The sequence below is a fragment of the Cucurbita maxima genome, unplaced genomic scaffold (genome assembly GCF_002738345.1).
Source record: "Cucurbita maxima cultivar Rimu unplaced genomic scaffold, Cmax_1.0 Cma_Scf00001, whole genome shotgun sequence".
NCBI classification, from domain to species: domain Eukaryota; kingdom Viridiplantae; phylum Streptophyta; class Magnoliopsida; order Cucurbitales; family Cucurbitaceae; genus Cucurbita; species Cucurbita maxima.
In genome coordinates, this window is record NW_019272017.1 from 4,887,272 (window position 1) to 4,906,535 (window position 19,264).

At 37.3% G+C, this 19,264-nt stretch overlaps 4 protein-coding genes across 7 annotated transcripts in view; 2 read left to right on the forward strand and 2 right to left on the reverse strand.

Annotated features, from left to right (window-relative positions):
* Positions 1 to 11,110, reverse strand: part of LOC111476616 (DNA polymerase I A, chloroplastic/mitochondrial-like) — a 35,408-nt gene extending 24,298 nt beyond the window's left edge. For 2 of the 3 annotated variants that reach the window (XR_002717138.1, XR_002717135.1), the window contains exons 1-12: positions 10,643 to 11,110; positions 8,879 to 9,848; positions 8,510 to 8,701; positions 7,290 to 7,969; positions 6,566 to 7,028; positions 6,110 to 6,205; positions 5,852 to 5,944; positions 5,496 to 5,690; positions 3,897 to 3,989; positions 3,611 to 3,823; positions 3,435 to 3,524; positions 2,838 to 3,186 (exon numbers count right to left, since the gene is read on the reverse strand). Coding sequence is in view for 1 of the 3 variants with exons in the window: in XM_023120377.1 (XP_022976145.1) it covers positions 3,025 to 3,186; positions 3,435 to 3,524; positions 3,611 to 3,823; positions 3,897 to 3,989; positions 5,496 to 5,690; positions 5,852 to 5,944; positions 6,110 to 6,205; positions 6,566 to 7,028; positions 7,290 to 7,969; positions 8,510 to 8,701; positions 8,879 to 9,848; positions 10,643 to 10,779 (3,384 nt within the window). In the remaining 2 variants the exon portion in view is untranslated. Of the gene's footprint in view, positions 1 to 2,671; positions 3,187 to 3,434; positions 3,525 to 3,610; positions 3,824 to 3,896; positions 3,990 to 5,495; positions 5,691 to 5,851; positions 5,945 to 6,109; positions 6,206 to 6,565; positions 7,029 to 7,289; positions 7,970 to 8,509; positions 8,702 to 8,878; positions 9,849 to 10,642 lie in introns of those variants that run through there. The other variant, XM_023120377.1, reaches the window with a different exon arrangement.
* LOC111476690 (probable serine/threonine-protein kinase PBL23) lies at positions 16 to 2,377 on the forward strand. 2 transcript variants are annotated; one of them, XM_023120475.1, is made up of 6 exons: positions 16 to 156; positions 521 to 618; positions 763 to 944; positions 1,053 to 1,242; positions 1,462 to 1,853; positions 1,928 to 2,377. In XM_023120475.1, the coding sequence occupies exons 4-6, from the start codon at positions 1,122 to 1,124 to the stop codon at positions 2,237 to 2,239; spliced, it is 825 nt and encodes a 274-aa protein (XP_022976243.1). In that variant the 5' UTR covers positions 16 to 156; positions 521 to 618; positions 763 to 944; positions 1,053 to 1,121; the 3' UTR covers positions 2,240 to 2,377. The 2 variants fall into 2 exon arrangements, with proteins under 2 accessions (XP_022976243.1, XP_022976234.1); XM_023120466.1 differs by lacking the exon at positions 16 to 156 and having other exon boundaries at positions 164 to 618.
* A 732-nt stretch (positions 11,111 to 11,842) lies between the features above and the next one.
* LOC111476680 (phosphoribosylformylglycinamidine cyclo-ligase, chloroplastic/mitochondrial) lies at positions 11,843 to 14,796 on the forward strand. The gene is made up of 8 exons (XM_023120456.1): positions 11,843 to 12,323; positions 12,720 to 12,814; positions 12,891 to 12,992; positions 13,088 to 13,147; positions 13,629 to 13,801; positions 13,892 to 13,994; positions 14,083 to 14,241; positions 14,463 to 14,796. Exons 1-8 carry the CDS (start codon positions 11,978 to 11,980, stop codon positions 14,631 to 14,633), a joined length of 1,209 nt encoding a protein of 402 aa, XP_022976224.1. The 5' UTR covers positions 11,843 to 11,977; the 3' UTR covers positions 14,634 to 14,796.
* A 409-nt stretch (positions 14,797 to 15,205) lies between these two features.
* Positions 15,206 to 17,585, reverse strand: LOC111476710 (1-acyl-sn-glycerol-3-phosphate acyltransferase-like). The gene is given in 8 exon segments (XM_023120500.1): positions 15,206 to 15,463; positions 15,558 to 15,650; positions 15,739 to 15,837; positions 15,938 to 16,009; positions 16,085 to 16,162; positions 17,060 to 17,144; positions 17,146 to 17,404; positions 17,563 to 17,585. Coding segments are annotated over 7 exon segments (903 nt in total). The 5' UTR covers positions 17,385 to 17,404; positions 17,563 to 17,585; the 3' UTR covers positions 15,206 to 15,226.
* Positions 17,586 to 19,264: the final 1,679 nt, after the last annotated feature.

Below are 19,264 nucleotides of genomic sequence, written 5' to 3' on the forward strand. Positions count from 1 at the left end.
GTTGGGAATGTTGGACAGACGCGCGATGAAAACGGCTACTTTGGCTCAACAAGGTTTCCGAAGATGGGTCTCCTAAACTTAGCGAATTTGACCCATTCTGCCTGGAATCAAAACTTGGGGGTTTGGGACAGGAAGAAACAAGAAAAACAAACATCAGCTCCCTTTTCCCGATCGAGAGAGACCAGAAAAGCCAAAACCATCTGGTTTTTTTCCGGGAAATAGCTGGTTTTCTTTTCCTTTCACGTTTATCTCCTCTGTCGGATCCCTTTACAAATTCTTTTTTAATTTTCCTTTTTCTTTTTGGCTTTGTTTGTGGGGTTGAAGCTGAAGAGAGCATTTTCCCTTTGTTATTTGCTGATTTTGTTTCATCCCCCACACTCTTTTCTGATTTTCTGTTATTATGTGCTTTGATTTTCTGGGATTTGTTCAATGCAACTTCTTGACTGTTGTTTGTGACTGACTGCATTTGAGTTGGGGAATTAACAAAGAGGAAGATGAATTGCTTTCAATGTTGCTTGACAGACAAGAAAGTCGATAGAAAATCTCTGAAAAAGAGCATTAAGGAGTATCAGGACACAAAAGCTCTAACCTCTTTTGCCAACATTTCCTTTAAATCTGGTGACCCTTTTGTTCCTTGCTCCCTTCATCCCAATTTTTTTATTTTATTTCATGTTTTTCATATCGCTTGAGGCATCTTGGTGGTTGTTTCTTGGTTTATAATCCTTGATCATATGTTTCATTTGAAAAACTTGGCTGTTGCAGATAGCAGTCGACGAAGGTACATAACTGAGGAGATAAAGAAGTTAGGAAAAGGAAACATCACAGCTCAAACTTTTACATTTGGTGATCTAACCACTGCTACTAATAACTTCGACCATGAAAATCTATTGGGGGAAGGTGGTTTTGGAAGGGTGTACAAAGGCATCCTTGAAAGCACAAAACAAGTATATAATGACACAATCTTTGATTTCATATGTTCCTTCTGTGCAAATTATAAGTGTTCTTGAGTTCTCTATTCATTTTTATTTCCGTTTTTGTCTCGTCTTCCTTAGGTAACAGCTGTGAAGCAACTCGACCGAAATGGATTTCAAGGAAACAGAGAATTCCTTGTAGAGGTTTTGATGTTGAGCCTTCTTCACCATCCCAATCTTGTGAATTTGATTGGGTATTGTGCTGATGGGGATCAGAGGATCTTGGTTTATGAGTACATGGCTCACGGCTCCTTGGAAGATCATCTTCTTGGTATGTCTTAACAATTCCAAATGTCAATGGATTTATATTAGAAATTCTGTTTGAGTTCGTAGATCTAGCCATCTTCCATGATTTACAACAGCCTTTACATATTCTTTTTTCATGTAAATGTTTCATTGATCCGTTGAAATGCCAAAGAAGCTCGATCTTTAGCTTGTCACAACCAAATTTCTTATACTAGCTTCTAAGGTTGGAGCCTCCTATTTTCAGATATAGCGCCGGATAAGACGCCTCTGGACTGGAAGACGAGGATGAAAATTGCTGAAGGAGCAGCGAAAGGACTTGAATACTTACACGAAACTGCGAATCCTCCTGTGATATATCGCGATTTCAAAGCTTCGAACATATTGTTGGATGAGGAATTCAATCCAAAGCTTTCTGATTTTGGTCTTGCAAAGTTAGGTCCTACTGGGGATAAATCTCATGTTTCCACTAGAGTGATGGGAACCTATGGTTATTGTGCTCCTGAATATGCACTCACAGGACAGTTAACAACGAAATCAGATGTTTACAGTTTTGGTGTCGTGTTTCTGGAGATAATAACTGGAAGACGAGTTATAGACAATGCGAGACCAACAGCAGAGCAAAACTTAATCACTTGGGTATGCTGAATAATCTTAATCTGTTAAGAGTAAAAACTTGTTAATTCTCAACCATGTTTACTTCTTCATTACAGGCACAGCCTCTTTTCAAGGACAGAAGGAAATTTACACTCATGGCAGATCCAAAGCTAGAAGGAAACTATCCAGTGAAGGCTCTGTATCAAGCTCTGGCAGTGGCAGCCATGTGTTTACAAGAGGAAGCGGGTACACGGCCATTGATCAGTGATGTGGTTACAGCTCTCGAATTTTTAGCTGCAAATAAGGATATCGATGCAGATGTAGATGACGAAGAGCCAGGTTTGATATCGGGAGCAGGTTTGGGTTCAGCTTCTCCTGATAGAAGTAGTAGTAATGGTGATAAAAATGTTGATGTTGAGGGTGAGTGATGGGAGGTGATTTACAATTTGATTGACACTAAAGGGAGAAGACATTCGGAGCTTTGGCAACTGTAACTGGGGCAGCTTGGCTCCCCATTTCCTTCATTCTTTGAATACTTTCCAATATGACAAGGCCATTTAAGGATATTGGAGTATTGTTCAAAATCAAATTATAATAAGCACTGAGAAGTATACAAAAAAAAAAAAAATGATAATTTTTTTTTTATTATTATTATTTTGGTCTCTAACCAAATGGAGCTTAACAGTTGTATTCAATATAAAAAAATAGTATCGAAGTTAGACACCGGACGATGTGTTAGTGAGAATGATAGATTCCAAAAAGAGGTGGATTGTGAGATTCTATATCGAGGAACGAGTACTAGCAAGGACGTTGTACCCTAAAGAGGATGGATTGTGAGATCCTGAATCATAACCGATCTCTGAAAATAACATGAAAATTGAATTTATAGACATAGATCCCATTACATAATCATCGTACACTTGGGGAATTAAGTTACACAGACAACTCTTCAAACAAGAAAAAAACATCCAAGAAGCCAAGAAATTTGCTATACACAGAAGCAGGAGCCTACTACTAGACATGTACATTCCTCACAAGCCAAGCCCATTTGGCTAAACTATTATCATCACCAACATTATCATCATCGAGGAAGGGTGGGTGAAAATTTCATATCAGCCACCATAAACAAAATCTTCACAAGGAATCAGGACTTGAACTGAAGGAATGGTTGCTTGATGTTTGTTAGTTTAGCTGGAATTTTGTTTGGCAAGATCTATTTGGCAGAGTACCAGTTTTGCGCACACTTGGCATCCACGGCAAGGTCAACGTTGAGAATGTTCTTTCCGTTGAAGGGTTTTGACATGCACTCGACGACAATGGCCTTAGCAACCTCTGCAGACTCGGTCGGTCCTTCCAAGATCACTTCATCGTGAACCTGACTTACAAGAGAAGTGTTAATTCATGTAAGCATTTCTGAGATTACTATAGATAAAATGGGTAATTGAAAGCGTTGAGTTGAAGTGCCACATGAACTTATTTTAATTCTGCAAAACAGCTTTGAAAACGACAGCAGAAGATCAGAAGAGCCTTTTGAAAACAGTATCCCAAACAAGCCTTAGCAATAGGAAAGGTAACAGCAGGTAGCAAACAAATTGTAAGAACATGATGGTGATGAATGATGACCTGCAAAAGCAATCTCCATCCAAGTTCCCTCAAACGTGAATTTTTAGATATTTCCAACATGGCACACATGGCAACATCGGCAGCACTACCCTGTGACAGACCAACATTTGTGAACTGGATATAAACATTGGAGATTGGGATGAGAAAAGGCCAAGAAAAAATGTTAATGAACAAACCTGCACGGGAGTATTGATAGCAGCTCTTTCTATGTGCCCTTTATGGGCACGAGTAGCATGCTTCATTGATGGAAAGCGACGCGCTCGTCCCAGCAATGTACGAACACATGATTTCTCCTCAGCTTCTCTCTTTCGAAGATTTTGCCACGAACGAACCTCTTTTCTTTCATTATACCACAAGTCAACCGTCTGCTTTGCTTCCTCCACCGTAACCTGGATGATGCGGTAACACCTCCCAATTAGCAACTAAACGATACTTGGAAAGAAATTTAGGTTTAGGAAGTACCTTCCAATCCTTGGAAAGGCCAACAGGAGTCTTCCCATATGCAATGGAAAAATTGAGCATTTTGGCTTTCCTTCTTTCAGAACCAAATGCATCCTGCAGAAGAGAGAAAATGTCCACATAAAAGAAAGTGAAAAACAAGAAAGAATTGCCTCTTTGACAAGAATAGACAAAAGAACAAGAAACTTCCACATCTTAAAATGCTAATATAATGGTAGGCAAAGAAAGCAAGTAAACAAATATAAAAATGATACACATACTGTGTATTACACTATACACTATGCAAAAGCTAAAGGAAATCCCATAGTTAATGTACGCAGACTTAATCTGTATTATCTGAGCAAGAGAAATCTCTGACCTTATAAACAGAATAAGATTCAATCAGCAATCAAAGAAGAGTTCAAATCACATTTATCACATAAAATAAAATCAAATTGGATGCAAGAAAGTCAGTTGATGGGAGAACACCTAAAAAATCCATAATGGGCATGAAGTTGATGGACACAGAATGCAAGGTACCCACCAATTAAAGGCACACGAATGCAACAACCCAACCCACGATTTAGAACTGGCAGCAAAGGTCTTTGCCCTTAAGATTTGGAGACATTATATGTATTGAGAAAAAATTCAAATTTTCACGGACCATAAGAACCTTAAGACCATAAGAGCCTTAAATATTTCTTCGGAAGGAGCTAAACATAAGACAGCGCACGTGAAAGGAATTAGTTTAAGATTACGAGGTGGAGATACTATATCACCTGAGTTAGGCGAATGTAGTGGCAGATGCTTGAGCAAGAAAACAGCTCTCACATCAGCACTGATTACTAACAGGTTCATATACGAACAAATTTGAAACATATTGAGATAACAGTGGTAGCAGGAGAGGTTGGACACAGTTGCTCGGTTGTCAATTTAGCCGACGTAGAGACAGCAGATTATAGACTCCCAGCAGATGGATTCACATTTTACTGTGATTTGGCGCTATCAATTGGGTTAGTTGGAGAATATTTTCAGATCGATCTGAAATTTCGGGTCGGTTAGATTGACAACTCAAATGAACTAAATAGAATTCACAACTCAACCCAACCCAACCAAACTCTCTATTTTTGGGTTAGGTTGAGTACTATCTATTTAAGGGTTAGGTTGAGTACTATCTATTTAAGGGTTAGGTTGAGTACTTATTCACCATGTCACATTAATAACAAAACTATCATAAAACTCAAATATTAAACATTTTCAAGTCATAACATATCACTAACATCTACTACAAACATCAAATATTCTTAATTTTTATAACAATCTTAAAAATAAGGTAGAATTGGTTAGGTTTGAAAGAATTCAAAGGATATTTCTTATCAAAGGACCTTCTCAAGTCCATTGACACGCTACATCAGCGTGTGAGTGGACATCCTTGCATGCACATGCGTTTTTTTAGAAATATTGATGTAATCTTTCAAATTTCATTGTTAAAGATAAGGCATTTCCATTTCCTATGATTACTAAGATACTAGAGAAATATGTACTGCTTTGAAAAGCCTACAACTCCAACAAAATTAATCATATCTGCTCACATTGAACAATTTCAACAAGAATAGAGTTTACCTTCAACAATGGAACTGGAGGCTTATCTTCGCCTGGTTGAGGATCCCACTCAAGAAGCACGCTTCCATCTTCAACAGCTTTACGAATATGAGGGTACATATTCATCGCGGTCCTTGAATGGAAATCTCCCCCAGCTTTAAAGGCTTCCAGCATGCTCTTACAATTGGCAAGATGAGCAAGAATCCTAAGTTCCAACTGCCAAATAAATTTACATTTCAATCAATAATGTTTTCTTTTCTAGATAAGAAAATATATAGTTGAAGCAAAGAGGACACAAAAAGAAAGCAGGGGAACATGGGACAAAGCTAAATTATACACCACATAAAGAAATCACCTGCCATCAATGAAAAAGTTACCTGGCCATAATCAGCAACAATGAGGGAATTTCCAGGGGCAGCTATAAATGCCTGACGGATTTTATACCGGTCCTTTTCCAGAGCCGGTTGATTCTAGTACAGAAAAAAAGAACTCCAACCTAAGCCTCCATTATAATCATAGTTTGGAAAAAAAAATATGAACATAAAGTTCACTTTTAACTGAGATGATAAACACACTCGCACACAAAAAACGCAAATAATCAATGCAAGTAAAGTTGATACAAGTTAACTATGAACCTGCAAATTTGGTCTTCGAGCTGAGAGGCGGCCAGTTTCTGTGTTGATATTTAGAGAACAATGTATGCGTCCATTCTTACCAGATATATTGCTTCCCTGTGATAGTAACAACAGCCAATTTGAACATAAGTACAAAATCGTGCCAAGAATTTGAAGTCTTAACATATGAAAATCATGTGTTCATCAGAGAGAGAGAGAAACTCCATGCTTCCAAAGATTTATGTTCATCAATCAATATCAACATTAAATCAGGTTAAGCAGTATGCTATGAATTAATTCCTTCTTAAACCTACAAGCACATATAAAAGTCATAATTGGCAAACAAATTTATTTACACCTAACTTATAAGCAACTCGCAACAGGGTAAGAATTAGCTAAAGTTCCAATAATTAAAGTATCTCTTTTGAAAGGATGTTATTAATGGGCCTAAATGGGGACTTGGCAGAAGAATTTCACCTGCAAGGGAAGGATGAAATTTGATATCAAAGAATCAATGGAGCAGACTTCGCATAAAGCAGCAATGGCATGACAAGCTTCCCTGCCCTTCTCACTTGATCCAAATGCTTTAAGAGCAGTCCCATAATCAGACATATTTGCACTTTCATGAATAATATGCTTTTTATTTTCTACATGAGACACTGTTTCAGAATCATCGCCAAACTCATTGTCAGACTGCAAATCATCAGTGAAGTAGTCGTACTCTGCAGAGACCTTGCCCGCTAAGACCTTTAGAGCATCCCCACTCACTGACGGCCAACCAGTTGCTGTGTACATTTCTGTTGAAAGATCCTCCACACTAATTCTTTTTAAAGTAATATTCCGGAACTTACTGGGAGATTTCTTCCCTTCTTCAATGACATTTTCAGTGTTAGGAACTTTGAATGTCCTTTCAGTTGGAAGAGACTCTTCGGGGTTTTTACTGTCCAATAAAAAAATAAGGATTTTTTTAAAAGAAATCAGTAAGTTTGGAGCCAAAGGATCAGAAACATGTCCATTATCAAAAGAGGTAAGTTAGGTAACAGTATAAAATTATGTAATAAAGAACTTACAACTTGCATATGTCCAAGTCCATGGATAGTAGATAAGTCATAATTTCATACATGATATCCGATTACGACCAACTAATGGATTTTACGTTTAAAAAAATAACAAAAATATTTTGAGAAAATAGAAAAATTACCTGTTAGAAGTACCACCGAAGAGCAGTTGGCGCAATTGTGCATCACTTCCTACATTCATATGTCTGGCATCAGGGCAGTACTTCGAAGCCCAGTTACGAAATCTGTTAGCGGCAACCTGTTGTTCTGCTATGGCCAACTTTTCTATCTTAGCAAGATATGGCCTATCAACCAGCATTCCCTCAGTTTCCATTTTGACAAGAAGTTCACCAAATGGTTGCCAATATTCTTCATAAAAGTTGAACATTGTTTTATTTGGAATCATTTCTCCATTTCTCTCCCAAGGCATGCCAGACAGTTTATTTTTCAAGCTCTCATAAAGCTTCAGCGTGCATGTTGAATCTAAAGCAGAATACGATACCCATAGTTTCTTTTCTTCACGTTGAAGTTCTTCAACAGGAGGAATAACTATAATTTTGCCTTCAGATCCATCCTTTTTCATCTTCTTCCGGCCAAAGATAGTTTTCATGGATATTTTACCAATCAACTCTTTTTCCTGGCCCAATTTAGCCCCAGACATGACCTTTGTATCACCAGAAAGAGCTTCAAGAGAATATCCACCATTTATTCGTCTTGACGAATCCCATAATCGAGCCATGTGCATTGTGTCGGCATGGAAGCCAGAAACCTTAATCCCATAATTTTCAATAATGTGATTGTCAAAGCTGTAGTTGTGCCATACCTAATAGAAATGCAGGTTTGGTCAAAACCAGACCATCTTCTGAGTTATAGCATGCCCCACACACACACATGCGCAGCATTCTCATAATTTAACTAATACGAGTAAATGAATAGGCCAAATGTTTCCTAGACCTCAGAATAATTAACCAATCTTAATACCACGCAGCTCTTATACAATCTATCAACAATATGTTAAAAAGCCATCATCTAGGCGACCGAAGCTTTGGAATCCCAACTATTTAGCTTACTGTTATCCATGGATTATTTATTTTTAAAGTGTTTTTTAAATCACTTTTTTGGGAAAATCAATTTTAAAGTGTATTTTTTATATATATATTTTTACAAAATGATTTATTGGCTACCAAATCTTGCATACTTTAGAAAAAAAACACATCAAGTTGTCCAACATCAGTTAGGAAATTATGCTAAACATGCTCTTATTCTCTTCAGATTTTCCCAAAGGATGGAATCTCCTTTATAAAAAAATCTCACCTACATTAGTCTACCAAAAAAAGACTCCAAGAGGAACAAAAACAAATACCTTTCTGATCGAAGGATCTTCGAAGAATGGTGCAAATTGAATCAAAATTTCCTTACCACCACCATCAAGAACATCAACCCAGATGCAAGACTTTCCATTCCCAAAATCTGCTGTTGGTCCTGAATAAATACTGAAGCATATTATTTCACCATGATCAACGGGTGTTTCTTGCTTCACATCGATCTTGGCCACCTTAAAAAAAATAGAAAACAGAACAAGGATTGAAGAAGAGTTTGCAGGTATGTGCCCATCATGGCATGACAGAACTTAGGTGTATACAATAAAGTTGAAAATATTGGTCTATAAGTCTATTTCAAGGCTGTGAAGGTACATAACACAGCAAATGAGAATAAAGTAAGATTTAAGCACCTCAGTATCGCAAGCATGCACAAGATTCCTGTACTTCATAGTAAGCATTGAAACAACTTCCCTTGCTGCACATATACTATCAACAACAAGAACACTATCATATACACCATTAAGCCTCTCCTTTATATCTGGTTTATGATTAGTTGCAGGTGCTTCCATAATCTTGGTGCCACCACCGTTGATGGTCATTTTAGAAAATTCTTCCACAGCTGAACCCCTCTTTAGTCCATTAGCAGCTTCAGTGAATTCCGAAGCTTTTGATACACTATCCATCTTTCCCAAAGGGATACTTTGCTTTATGCCATTAGGTGAAACGTTTGGTGAGCGATGCATAATTGACCCCTTTCCATTTTGAGAAAAGGTATAGTTTTTGTTACTTAGCATAGGAATGACCTGATTATGCAAATCATTATTTGCAGGCTTGGTCATGGTCTGTTCCCCAGAATAAAAACTAATGTTTCCATTGCATATGTCACTTGAAACCTTGATTGTCTCAAGTGAAAGTGTCCTATCACTAATTTTCATCCTATCTATAGTTTCAACATTCTGAATTTGTTCAAAACTCATAGGTCCTTGTTTCCTGAATCCATCTGATAACATATTAGTTGAAGGGTTTATACAATCAGAATTCTTATTTGCGTTGGAAATGTTGCTTCCCAAATTTGACTGAACCTTAGAGTGTGAAGTCCCATAGCCAATGAGACGTTCTTCGTTTCTTAGCTTTTCTTCATCATTCGTTGTCAGGATCTCAGTTTCCATAAACCTAAAGTGCTTCTCTTGCTTCAGTCGCATAGTACTTTTAGACCATGCATTTACATCAGAGAGAAACGCCCTCTCATTGTCGTATTGTCTAGCTTCAACAAATGAGTTGGTAATCAAAGAAGAACTTTGTCTGCACTGACAAGAAGCATGAAACGTCTTCATATTTGAAGAAACACCACCAACACTCTTCAGGGGACCAAATTCAGCTCTGCAAATGAACATATTCAGAAACATTCAGATCCAAGCTTTTCACAACCATACTCCCTCTCTCATATAATTAATCAATATCCTGAGCAACTTAAGACAGAAACGACTAAAACAACAAAATGGAGTCCCAATAAAGTTGCGAGTTCACTTCTGATAAATTTGAGGCCTATTCATTCATGTCACTAAGCATCAATCACACTCGTACCGAAGAGGAAAAGACCTCCCCATAGATGAAACAAAGTAATATGACATAATTTAGTGGACCCGATAATATGGGAAAAGGGGCTGAAATTTTTCCAGATAAAATTCTACCTAGAAAGCTAACCCATATACTTTTTCTTGAGTGAGTACAAAAGCTTTAACTCACACTAAAAACCCACTACCATGCAGTTTCAGTCATTCAACCAACAAAAAAGCAAAGTAAACATAATAGGGGGTTAACAACGAACACCCATTTCCAGAAATCATCGCGATAAAGAAACTAAATATTCTTAGAAAACACACCCACCAAACATGTTCTTACCTCTAACATACAGGAAGAACAAACTCACTTCGCAGTTTCAATCAAGAAAAAAATTAAATATATCTTGAAATGAACAACAACCGCATAGTCGAGAACAAAATTCAGCAAATTCCGTACAACGATGACGAAATGTTCTCCCACACGCCATTAACAAAAAAAAAAAAAAAAAAAAAAAAAAAAAAAAAAAAAAAAAAAAAAAAAAAAAAGATGACAAAAAACGGGTAAATAACACAAAAGCCTCCGGTTAAGAAGAAACCCAAGAGAAGAGTCACCTGCATAGAGCCTTGGAGGAGGCGCAAAAGGAAATAGAAGAGATAGAAACAGAGTTAGACCGCCATAGAAAGAAATAAGCAGGCCATTGAGCTCTCAAAGAAGAGGCTTGGGAAGTGGAAACCCCCAAAGTCATCATCTCTACAACTCTGCCCAACTTGCTGCCGCAGTGGCTTATACAAGGAGCCGTCTTGAAAAGTTTTGGGATAAACCCAGAGAGATAAACCGAAGTATTGAGGGCTTTTTGTTTTATCCGTGGTTTCAGACAAGTGGGTCTGAGAGTGGAGCAGTACAGAGCACAGCCATGGCAGAGGAGAGGGGATAGTAGGGGGGCAGAAGGGACTCCAGGTTAAACCCTTGTAGAGCGATGGATGAGAGAAACCCAAAATTGACGTCCAAATTTCATGGCTGCCATTGCTTTTGTGATTGCATTTTGCCGGCCCAAACAAAAGTGAAAATGGAGGGTTTTTGTCCGTTTAAACCCTTGCGCCATAATGATTGTAAAATTATTTATATATTAATCTCAACTTTAGTCAAACTGCCTCAACATTAGGTTAAATTATGGTTTGTTTGGACTTTTAATTTAAGGGTCTTTCAACAATACATTTTTAAGTTTTATTTTATTTTATTTTATTTATGAAAATCGTTTTAAAATATTAATTATATTTTCTCGTAAGCGTTTTCTTTTAATCTTAAAAGGTTTATATTAATGTCAAATTACTATAAAAAAATATTTAAAATAATATGATCTACCAACTATTATTGCTCGGCATTCGAGGGGGTTGTCGACAGTGATTGTGAGATGTTCGATTAGAGAGGGAAACAAACATAGGTGCGAAAACCTCTCTGCAGCAAACGGTTTTAAAAACATGAAGTTGACGGTAATACGTAATTGATTAAAACGGAAAATATGTTCACCAAGTGATGTTCACAATTGTCGTCAACGGTAGGTGTACAATGGTCGCTAGTAATAGTAGTTATAGCGTAAGGACATTTTGGTCATTTTCACTAGGGTGAAATTTTGAGAGATTAAATTTATTAAAATTTTAATAAAATATTTTATGTTATAAAGTGAATAGTACTTCACTAGATGGCTGTTACATGCAGCATTGAGTGGAAACATTTATTTTGTAGCCACCGGGGCTTTTAGTTCGTATTAATATTATTATTAAAATAAAATAATAATTATAATAATAATAAAACTAACCTCCTCCCTCCCCTAATCCATTCTTCCTCTTCCTCTGTAAAACCCTCAGGTGCCACTCCCGCCGTTCACACTTCTCCGGCGGCTACAACTGATAACCAGCACTGTTCTTCAGTTCTCTCCTCTTCTTTCCATGGCGACCATGAGATTCTCTACTAATCTTGAGTTCAATGGCTGTTTAACTAATTTGAACAGCCCTTATTCTCAGCCGAACTCGAGCCTCACCAAGCCGTTTTTATGCGTTCAAGCGTCCAAAGGTTTATCCGGGAATGAGTCGATTCAATTTTCAGTAAAACCTAGAGGATTTGGGAGGATGGGAGTTGGCTCTTCTTTACCAAAGAGGATTTCACGTGTAGAGGCAAAAGAAGGTCTTACATATAAGGATGCTGGAGTAGACATAGACGCTGGTACAGAGCTTGTGAGGAGGATCGCTAAGATGGCTCCTGGTATTGGCGGCTTTGGAGGGCTTTTTCCTTTAGGTTTGTTCATTTTCGGCGCCCCTTTTGAATTTGTAACTATGGAAGCTGTTTAGGCCCTGTTTGTTGGATTTTTTGGGTTTGGTTCTTGGTTTTTCAACTCGAGGCTTGACTCTTTTTGGTTTGATGGATTGAAAACGAAACTAGAGGCTGCTTACATGTTTAACCATTTGTTCTTACGTTCCAGCTTATTTTCGGTTCGCTAAATATTTGACAACTATCACCATGTAACGATTCTAATATGATTTTCATACTGGCTGTGAGCTGAGAAGTATGGCTTGGTTGAATGGATGAGAGAATTTTCTTATGTTATATTAACTCGAGAGTTTGATGGATGCTGTTGATTTGTAGTTTTCGAGATATACTTTTTTTCTTTGCTGAATAAATTTTGATAAACAGGTGATTCATATCTTGTTGCTGGCACTGATGGTGTTGGAACTAAACTAAAGCTTGCTTTTGAAACGGGGATTCATGACACTATTGGAATTGATTTGGTAGGCTGTTTATATTTTGGAGATTTATGCAATTTATACTCATTAACTCTAGTCTCATAAATAAGTTCTATCCCAGGTTGCTATGAGTGTTAATGACATTATTACTTCTGGAGCAAAACCTCTATTCTTTCTTGATTACTTTGCTACAAGCCGCCTGGATGTTGACCTTGCAGAAAAGGTACGGATGAAAGTTGAAATTAGTTGATTGGTAGTTTTTTCCATGTTCATATGAATCAACATGTGTTATATAGCTTATCTGCTCTTTGTGTTTAGGTGATAAAAGGTATTGTGACTGGTTGCCAACAATCCGACTGTGTTCTTCTGGGTGGTGAGGTATATTTGACTATTTTGTTAAAATTGTTTTGTTCCTGAGGAGTAAAGCTCTCCGTTGTTATGTAGTGCACACTAATTGTTTTGTTCCTGGAATGAATTAATTTTCTTGTATTCAAGCCGGTCTCAAATGGCTCCTAAGTTTCTACATGACAATAATGTTCATAAACAACTTGTTGGTTTTGCTGGCCATGTGCTATGGCTTATGGCTGAAACATAGAATAGAGTGGCTATGAAAAACTTGATATGAATTCAATCTTCATTTTGAATCGAGACTTGTTGATAGTGCTCATGAGCTGCACGCAGTATGCTTTGAATCCATCTTCTAAAAAGAATTTTTCGTTCCATTTAAGCTATCGACAAATTTTTTCTTTGCCTTTTCGTTATCTTCTTTTTTTCCTAGTGGGTTTGCTAAGCTGTTGAAATCTAAATCAGAAAGTATCAACCGTGGTGGATTGGGTCCTTAATGCTTTTGAATTTTCAGACTGCAGAGATGCCAGACTTCTATGCAAACGGTGAATATGATCTCAGTGGGTTTGCAGTAGGCGTTGTAAAAAAAGATTCTGTTATTGATGGAAAAAACATTGTGGCTGGAGATCTTCTTATTGGCTTGCCTTCAAGTGGAGTCCATTCAAATGGATTCTCCCTAGTAAGAAGGTTGGTTGGGATGTACCTTCATATTTTTGGCTTACATTCTTAATGGAAAACATGGAGTATGATCTCTTACGAATGCTTCATATCTTATAGGGTTATCGAGCGAAGCGGTCTTTCCTTGAAAAATAAACTTCCTGTTGGAGATGTTACACTAGGTGAGGCCTTAATGGCCCCTACTGTGATATATGTCAAACAGGTCATCCTTCAGACTTAGTCATTTTTTCTTTACACCTGAGGTTTGGTTGACATCAAAATACTGCAACTCTTTCTCTTTGCAACCACAGGTACTTGACATTATCAGTAAGGGAGGGGTAAAGGGGATAGCCCACATCACAGGTGGTGGTTTTACCGATAATATTCCCCGAGTTTTTCCCGATGGCCTTGGAGCTGTCATTTACAAGAATTCATGGGAAATCCCAACTGTTTTTAATTGGATTCAAGAGGTAAATGTGAACTTTTTTTTGTTAACCCTCGGAAAATTTTAAGTTTTTCATGCCCTGAAAATATGATGAACTTAAGTATTTCATTCCTCGATTCAATCGCTTGGCTTATTTCTTTATTTGTATGTCTCTGGGAACTACATTTGTGTGTTGTTCCAAAAACGTAAGGGATTCGATGGATAGCATACCTGATGTTCGTTTTTTGTTTCTTGGTAACGTATCAGGCGGGGAAGATCGAAGATGAGGAAATGAGACGCACGTTCAACATGGGGATTGGCATGGTTCTTGTTGTGAACCAGGAGGCGTCGCAACGAATACTCAATGACAACCATGGATCTCAGAGTGCTTACCTCATTGGAGAGGTTGCAGAAGGCGAAGGAGTAAGATTTTTGTAATCTCAATGAAACTTTTGTATCCAAAAGCCTTGGTTGACAAGGAATTGAGCATTTAAACCCATGATGTGTTATGAAACTGAAGGAGACATCTTTAAGGTCATGTGCGTTCTTAAAATATCACAATGCTGTGTCAAATAAGTTGATATGTATGGATGGTTCAACATTCCAATGGGTTTTTATTGAAATAAATTACCCAATTTTTCTTTAAAGAAAAAACATTAATTTTTTTTTGAAATATAATATTTTGGATGCCTGAAGAACTGAATTAGTTAATATTGACATGTTTGGGGCAATGAAAAGAAAGCATTATGTATTCTCTTTTCCATTAATAAAATATTTACATTTTTGCATAAATTAGAACTTAGAAAATTATAATAATTGATGAACGCCAAATTGCCACTCTTTTTTGGAAGAAAAGTTATATATTCTTTTATTCTTTTAAGAAAATGGATGGAAATTCTTCATCAATATTTTACTAAATTTAACTCTAAAATTGAGGATGACGGCAAGTCATCCTTAATCTTAAGGATAATTCATGAAGATGAAAAAAACATGCAGAATTCTTTTGAAAATGAAGCAACAGAAGATTCTTATCACTGAAGAGGTCTTTGCGACTCCAGTAGGTGTTCGACATAAGTATCGTGTACTATTTTCACATGTTCGTCGATCTTTTCTACTGTCCAATTATCTGTTGTTAATGGAGGTAGATACTTCACAGTTAGAGGAGCTGGTCGGACATGTAAGCTGCCCTTTCTCCAAGCTCGATGGGTGCCAGTCATGACAATAGGAACGATTGGAAGCTGTGTTTGCAATGCCAAATGGACAAAGCCCTGCAATGAAACATGAACAACATGCCATCATGTCGAGTGTCAAACATCAGCAACTCAAACAAACACTCGACATCCAAAAGGGTTTTAACATTACCTTTTTGAAGGGTAGCAGCCTTCCATTCTTGGACCTAGTACCCTCGGGGAATATGATTAACGACAAATTGTTCTCCGCAACTACTCGAGCTACCTAAGAATATCAAGGAACAGATACTATTATCGGCATCGATGAGAAAACGACACTCTACGGAAAAACAAGTGCAGGAGAATCTGAGTACCTGCTTCATGGACTCAACTGCTGCATTTGGATTCGATCGATCGACACGAAGATGGTTAGCGAGAATGTAAAGTTGTCCAAACAGAGGGTACCATGTGATCTATGCCAAAAGAACCTCAATATTAGCAAAACAAAGTAGAGATTCTTCCTAAGGGGATGCATGGTGAATCTCTATGATTTGTTAAATTAGGGATAGATACCTCCTTTTTTGCAATGCCAACAGGCCCTGTGGGTGTCAGCCACATTATGAGGAAAATGTCCAAAGGGGATACTCCCTCTCCAGCTCAGGCCGGCAGCTCACTTGTTGAAGTGGTCTCTACAAGTGGTCTCAGTGACAATGGTAGGTCATGGTTGCAAATGTAAATAGCCCTCTCATTGGAATATTCAGAGCCTTCAATCTTTATTGGATTCCCAAGTATCCACATCTGCAATGAATGATTGAATGAATGAGTGTATAAGGATTTGTCACACAACCTATGCTATTAAAATCCTTACTTCAAACATAGTTTAAAGAGGTTTAGGTGTAGACAGTGATTTGCAGCATGATTGGGAGCATGATTGCATTCAGGCTGGTATGGTTAGCAATTAAGGAGGCAGACGCTGAAATGAAGGCCTAGTCACAGCCCCACGCCATACGCCAGGCCATGCACATGCTCACCAGGCTGCCCGCCCATGTGCACATCAAGCCATACGCATATGCACCAACCTGAGCGTATGAACCACTAGCCCAATGGTGCTTGGCCTCGCCGCCCACGAGTGTTCACCCAAAACGCTGCAACACCAAGCCCTCCAGCTCAGCCACACGTTCATGCACCCATGAGCACTCCCACAGACCCTAGCATCTGTGAGATCACATATTAGTTGGAGAGAAGAATGAATCATTCCTTATAGCGATACGTAAGGAGCCATAGTGGACCATATCTGCTAGCGGTGGACTTGGGCTGTTATAAATGGTATCAGAGCTAGTCACCGGGCGGTGTGTTAGCGAGGACGCTGAGCCCCTAAGGGGGGTAGATTGTGAGATTCCACATTGGTTATAGAGAGGAATGAAACATTTCTTATAAGGGTTTGAAAACCTTTCGCTAGTAGACGCATTTTAAAATCGTTACGTTGACTGTGATACATAACAAGCCAAATCTAACAATATTTACTAACGGTGGGCTTGGGCTGTGTCCTAGGTCCAACGACACTTGACTTTGCCACCCACGGATGTTCACCCAGTGCACTCCCAAATGGCTTATCAAACAAGGAAGAAATACAAAGAGATCTTTGGAACATCCCTTTATAAAGTAACAAAAAAACAGGACCAAAGATGAGTTTACCAGTAATCTACCAGTGAGGTGGCCATATATATTGCCCTGTCTATTCCTGTGGTAAGGCCATGGCAGGAGCAGAAGCATAATCAGCCCAAAACAAAGTAGTAACCATCATTGTGAGAAAGCAGGTGATAATTCTGAAACATGATATCAGAACAGAACTCCACCCATTATCATCCACATATATATCATCACCCTTCTCCTTTTTTGATATCTGTTCATCAACTGAACATTTTGGGGCTTCTTTCTTATTTGGCTCATATCTTGTAGCGAACCACCTCTCTAACCTTGTACTCCTCAAACAAGAACCTCCAAGATTCTCCATCTCCATCTTGTTTATGCCAATACCCCCTGCAGCTTTGGATGATATCAGATTGTTATCTGGATGAATTGTACAGTGAAGAACACCAAACTCAGAGTGATTACTTAAAAAAAGAACCAACAAATTGTTAGTTCATTGAGAAACTCATTCCCTTTCACCAAACAGCACTTTTAAGCACTTTACTTACCAGTTGGGAGTGCTTTTGAAGAACTTTCTTTTCCTTTCCTTATTCTAAGAAACTTCGTAATAAAAAATGGTTCTTTTCTTAAATTTAAAATTTCATTTTTTTTTGTCAAATATTGAAAACAGAGAAAAATAGATAAGAATGAGTGACCATTTGTGAAATGTAGTTAAGACTTGTACATGTTTTGACTTGAATGTCTCATTCTCTTTCTCTCTCATCATTTTCCTTTCCTCATAATTTTTTTTTCCCACATTCTTCAATTTTACACTAAATTTCATCCCGCTTAAACAGTCTAAAAAAATTGTGTTCAAAGTGAATAACATCGTATCATTGATCTATATGAATTAAACCAATTAGCTTAGCTTGATGAGCCTCGATTTCTGCACACCCCTACCGTCAAATTTATTAAATGAAATTATTGAGCTAGTTTATAATAATGTTTGATTTCTCATTTTCCCCCACCTACTGGAATTTACTCATACATTGGATTGAAAATAATAGCAAAATGAAAGAAAAAACAAATAAATTAATTAGATGCAGGAGATCTCCATTGAAAAAATGTGGGATCTGGAAACTTCTCTGGTAGGCCAGCTTTTTTAATCTACACTGTCCGCGTGGCATTCATATAACTAGCAAGAACGATTGGTTCACCTATTTTATTTTTTTGTTTATTTTCCCTTGACCTAAATTATTTTAAACTCTTGATATTGAATTCAATTATTTTTAATTCTCTATATTTAAGTAGGATTTGTATTTTCTTTTGTTCATGCTTTGAATTGAGCCTTCCTCATCATCTCAACTTTAACATTTCAATTATCATATCATATCATACTTTTTAGATCTGAATATATATATATATTGGTACAAATAGATGCATTCAAATAAATTACAATAATTAAAGAGATATGTTCACAAATTTAAATATATAGATGGGAGCCGTTACTAAGAAAATCAAAATTTGACAATTCAAAATGCATCAAAAGAAAAATGCTATAAATAATTTTATAAGATCATGTGCGGATCACCCCTTTAAGGGAACGGAAGAAGTTCCTAAGACATTCAATTTAGATAAATAATTCAAGAACCTAAAAACTTAAACAAAACTAATATTTATATTGTAGATATATTCGACTTTGTGTGCGCCCTATGGATTCGAATCCTATTGAGAGGTTCTCTAAAAATAAAAAATTGTTGAAAAAAGAACCATATGTTTCTTTTGTCCCTCCTAGGCGATCGGAAAATAAAGAAATAGTTAATATATTCAAGATAATTACGTGTTTACAAAATACCATCTCAATTTACCCTATTTCATCAAGTTCCACAGGGAATTGTTCATCTCTCAATTCACCTTATTTCATCAGATTCCACGGAGAATTGTTCATCTCAATTCACCCTATTTCATCAGATTCTACAGAGAATTGTTCATGGAACTACTATCAAGATTCTTTGAATCATTTTTTCTAGTATCATTCCGAGTTCATTGCTATTAGACCGGGTGAAAAAGGACTTTCAGCATTTACACAAGCATGAAGCTTTGCCACACACTCCTTCCTTTAGTCTAATTATCTAGCTTTATCTTGGAGTATTTTATCTCCTTTCTGTAATTAAGGCTTATGGACTCTCGTCTCAATGGAGGCCTTTCTTGTAACTATCTCAGAGCGGACTTACTTTTGTATCTACTGCCTAGATCAATGAATGGTTTCAT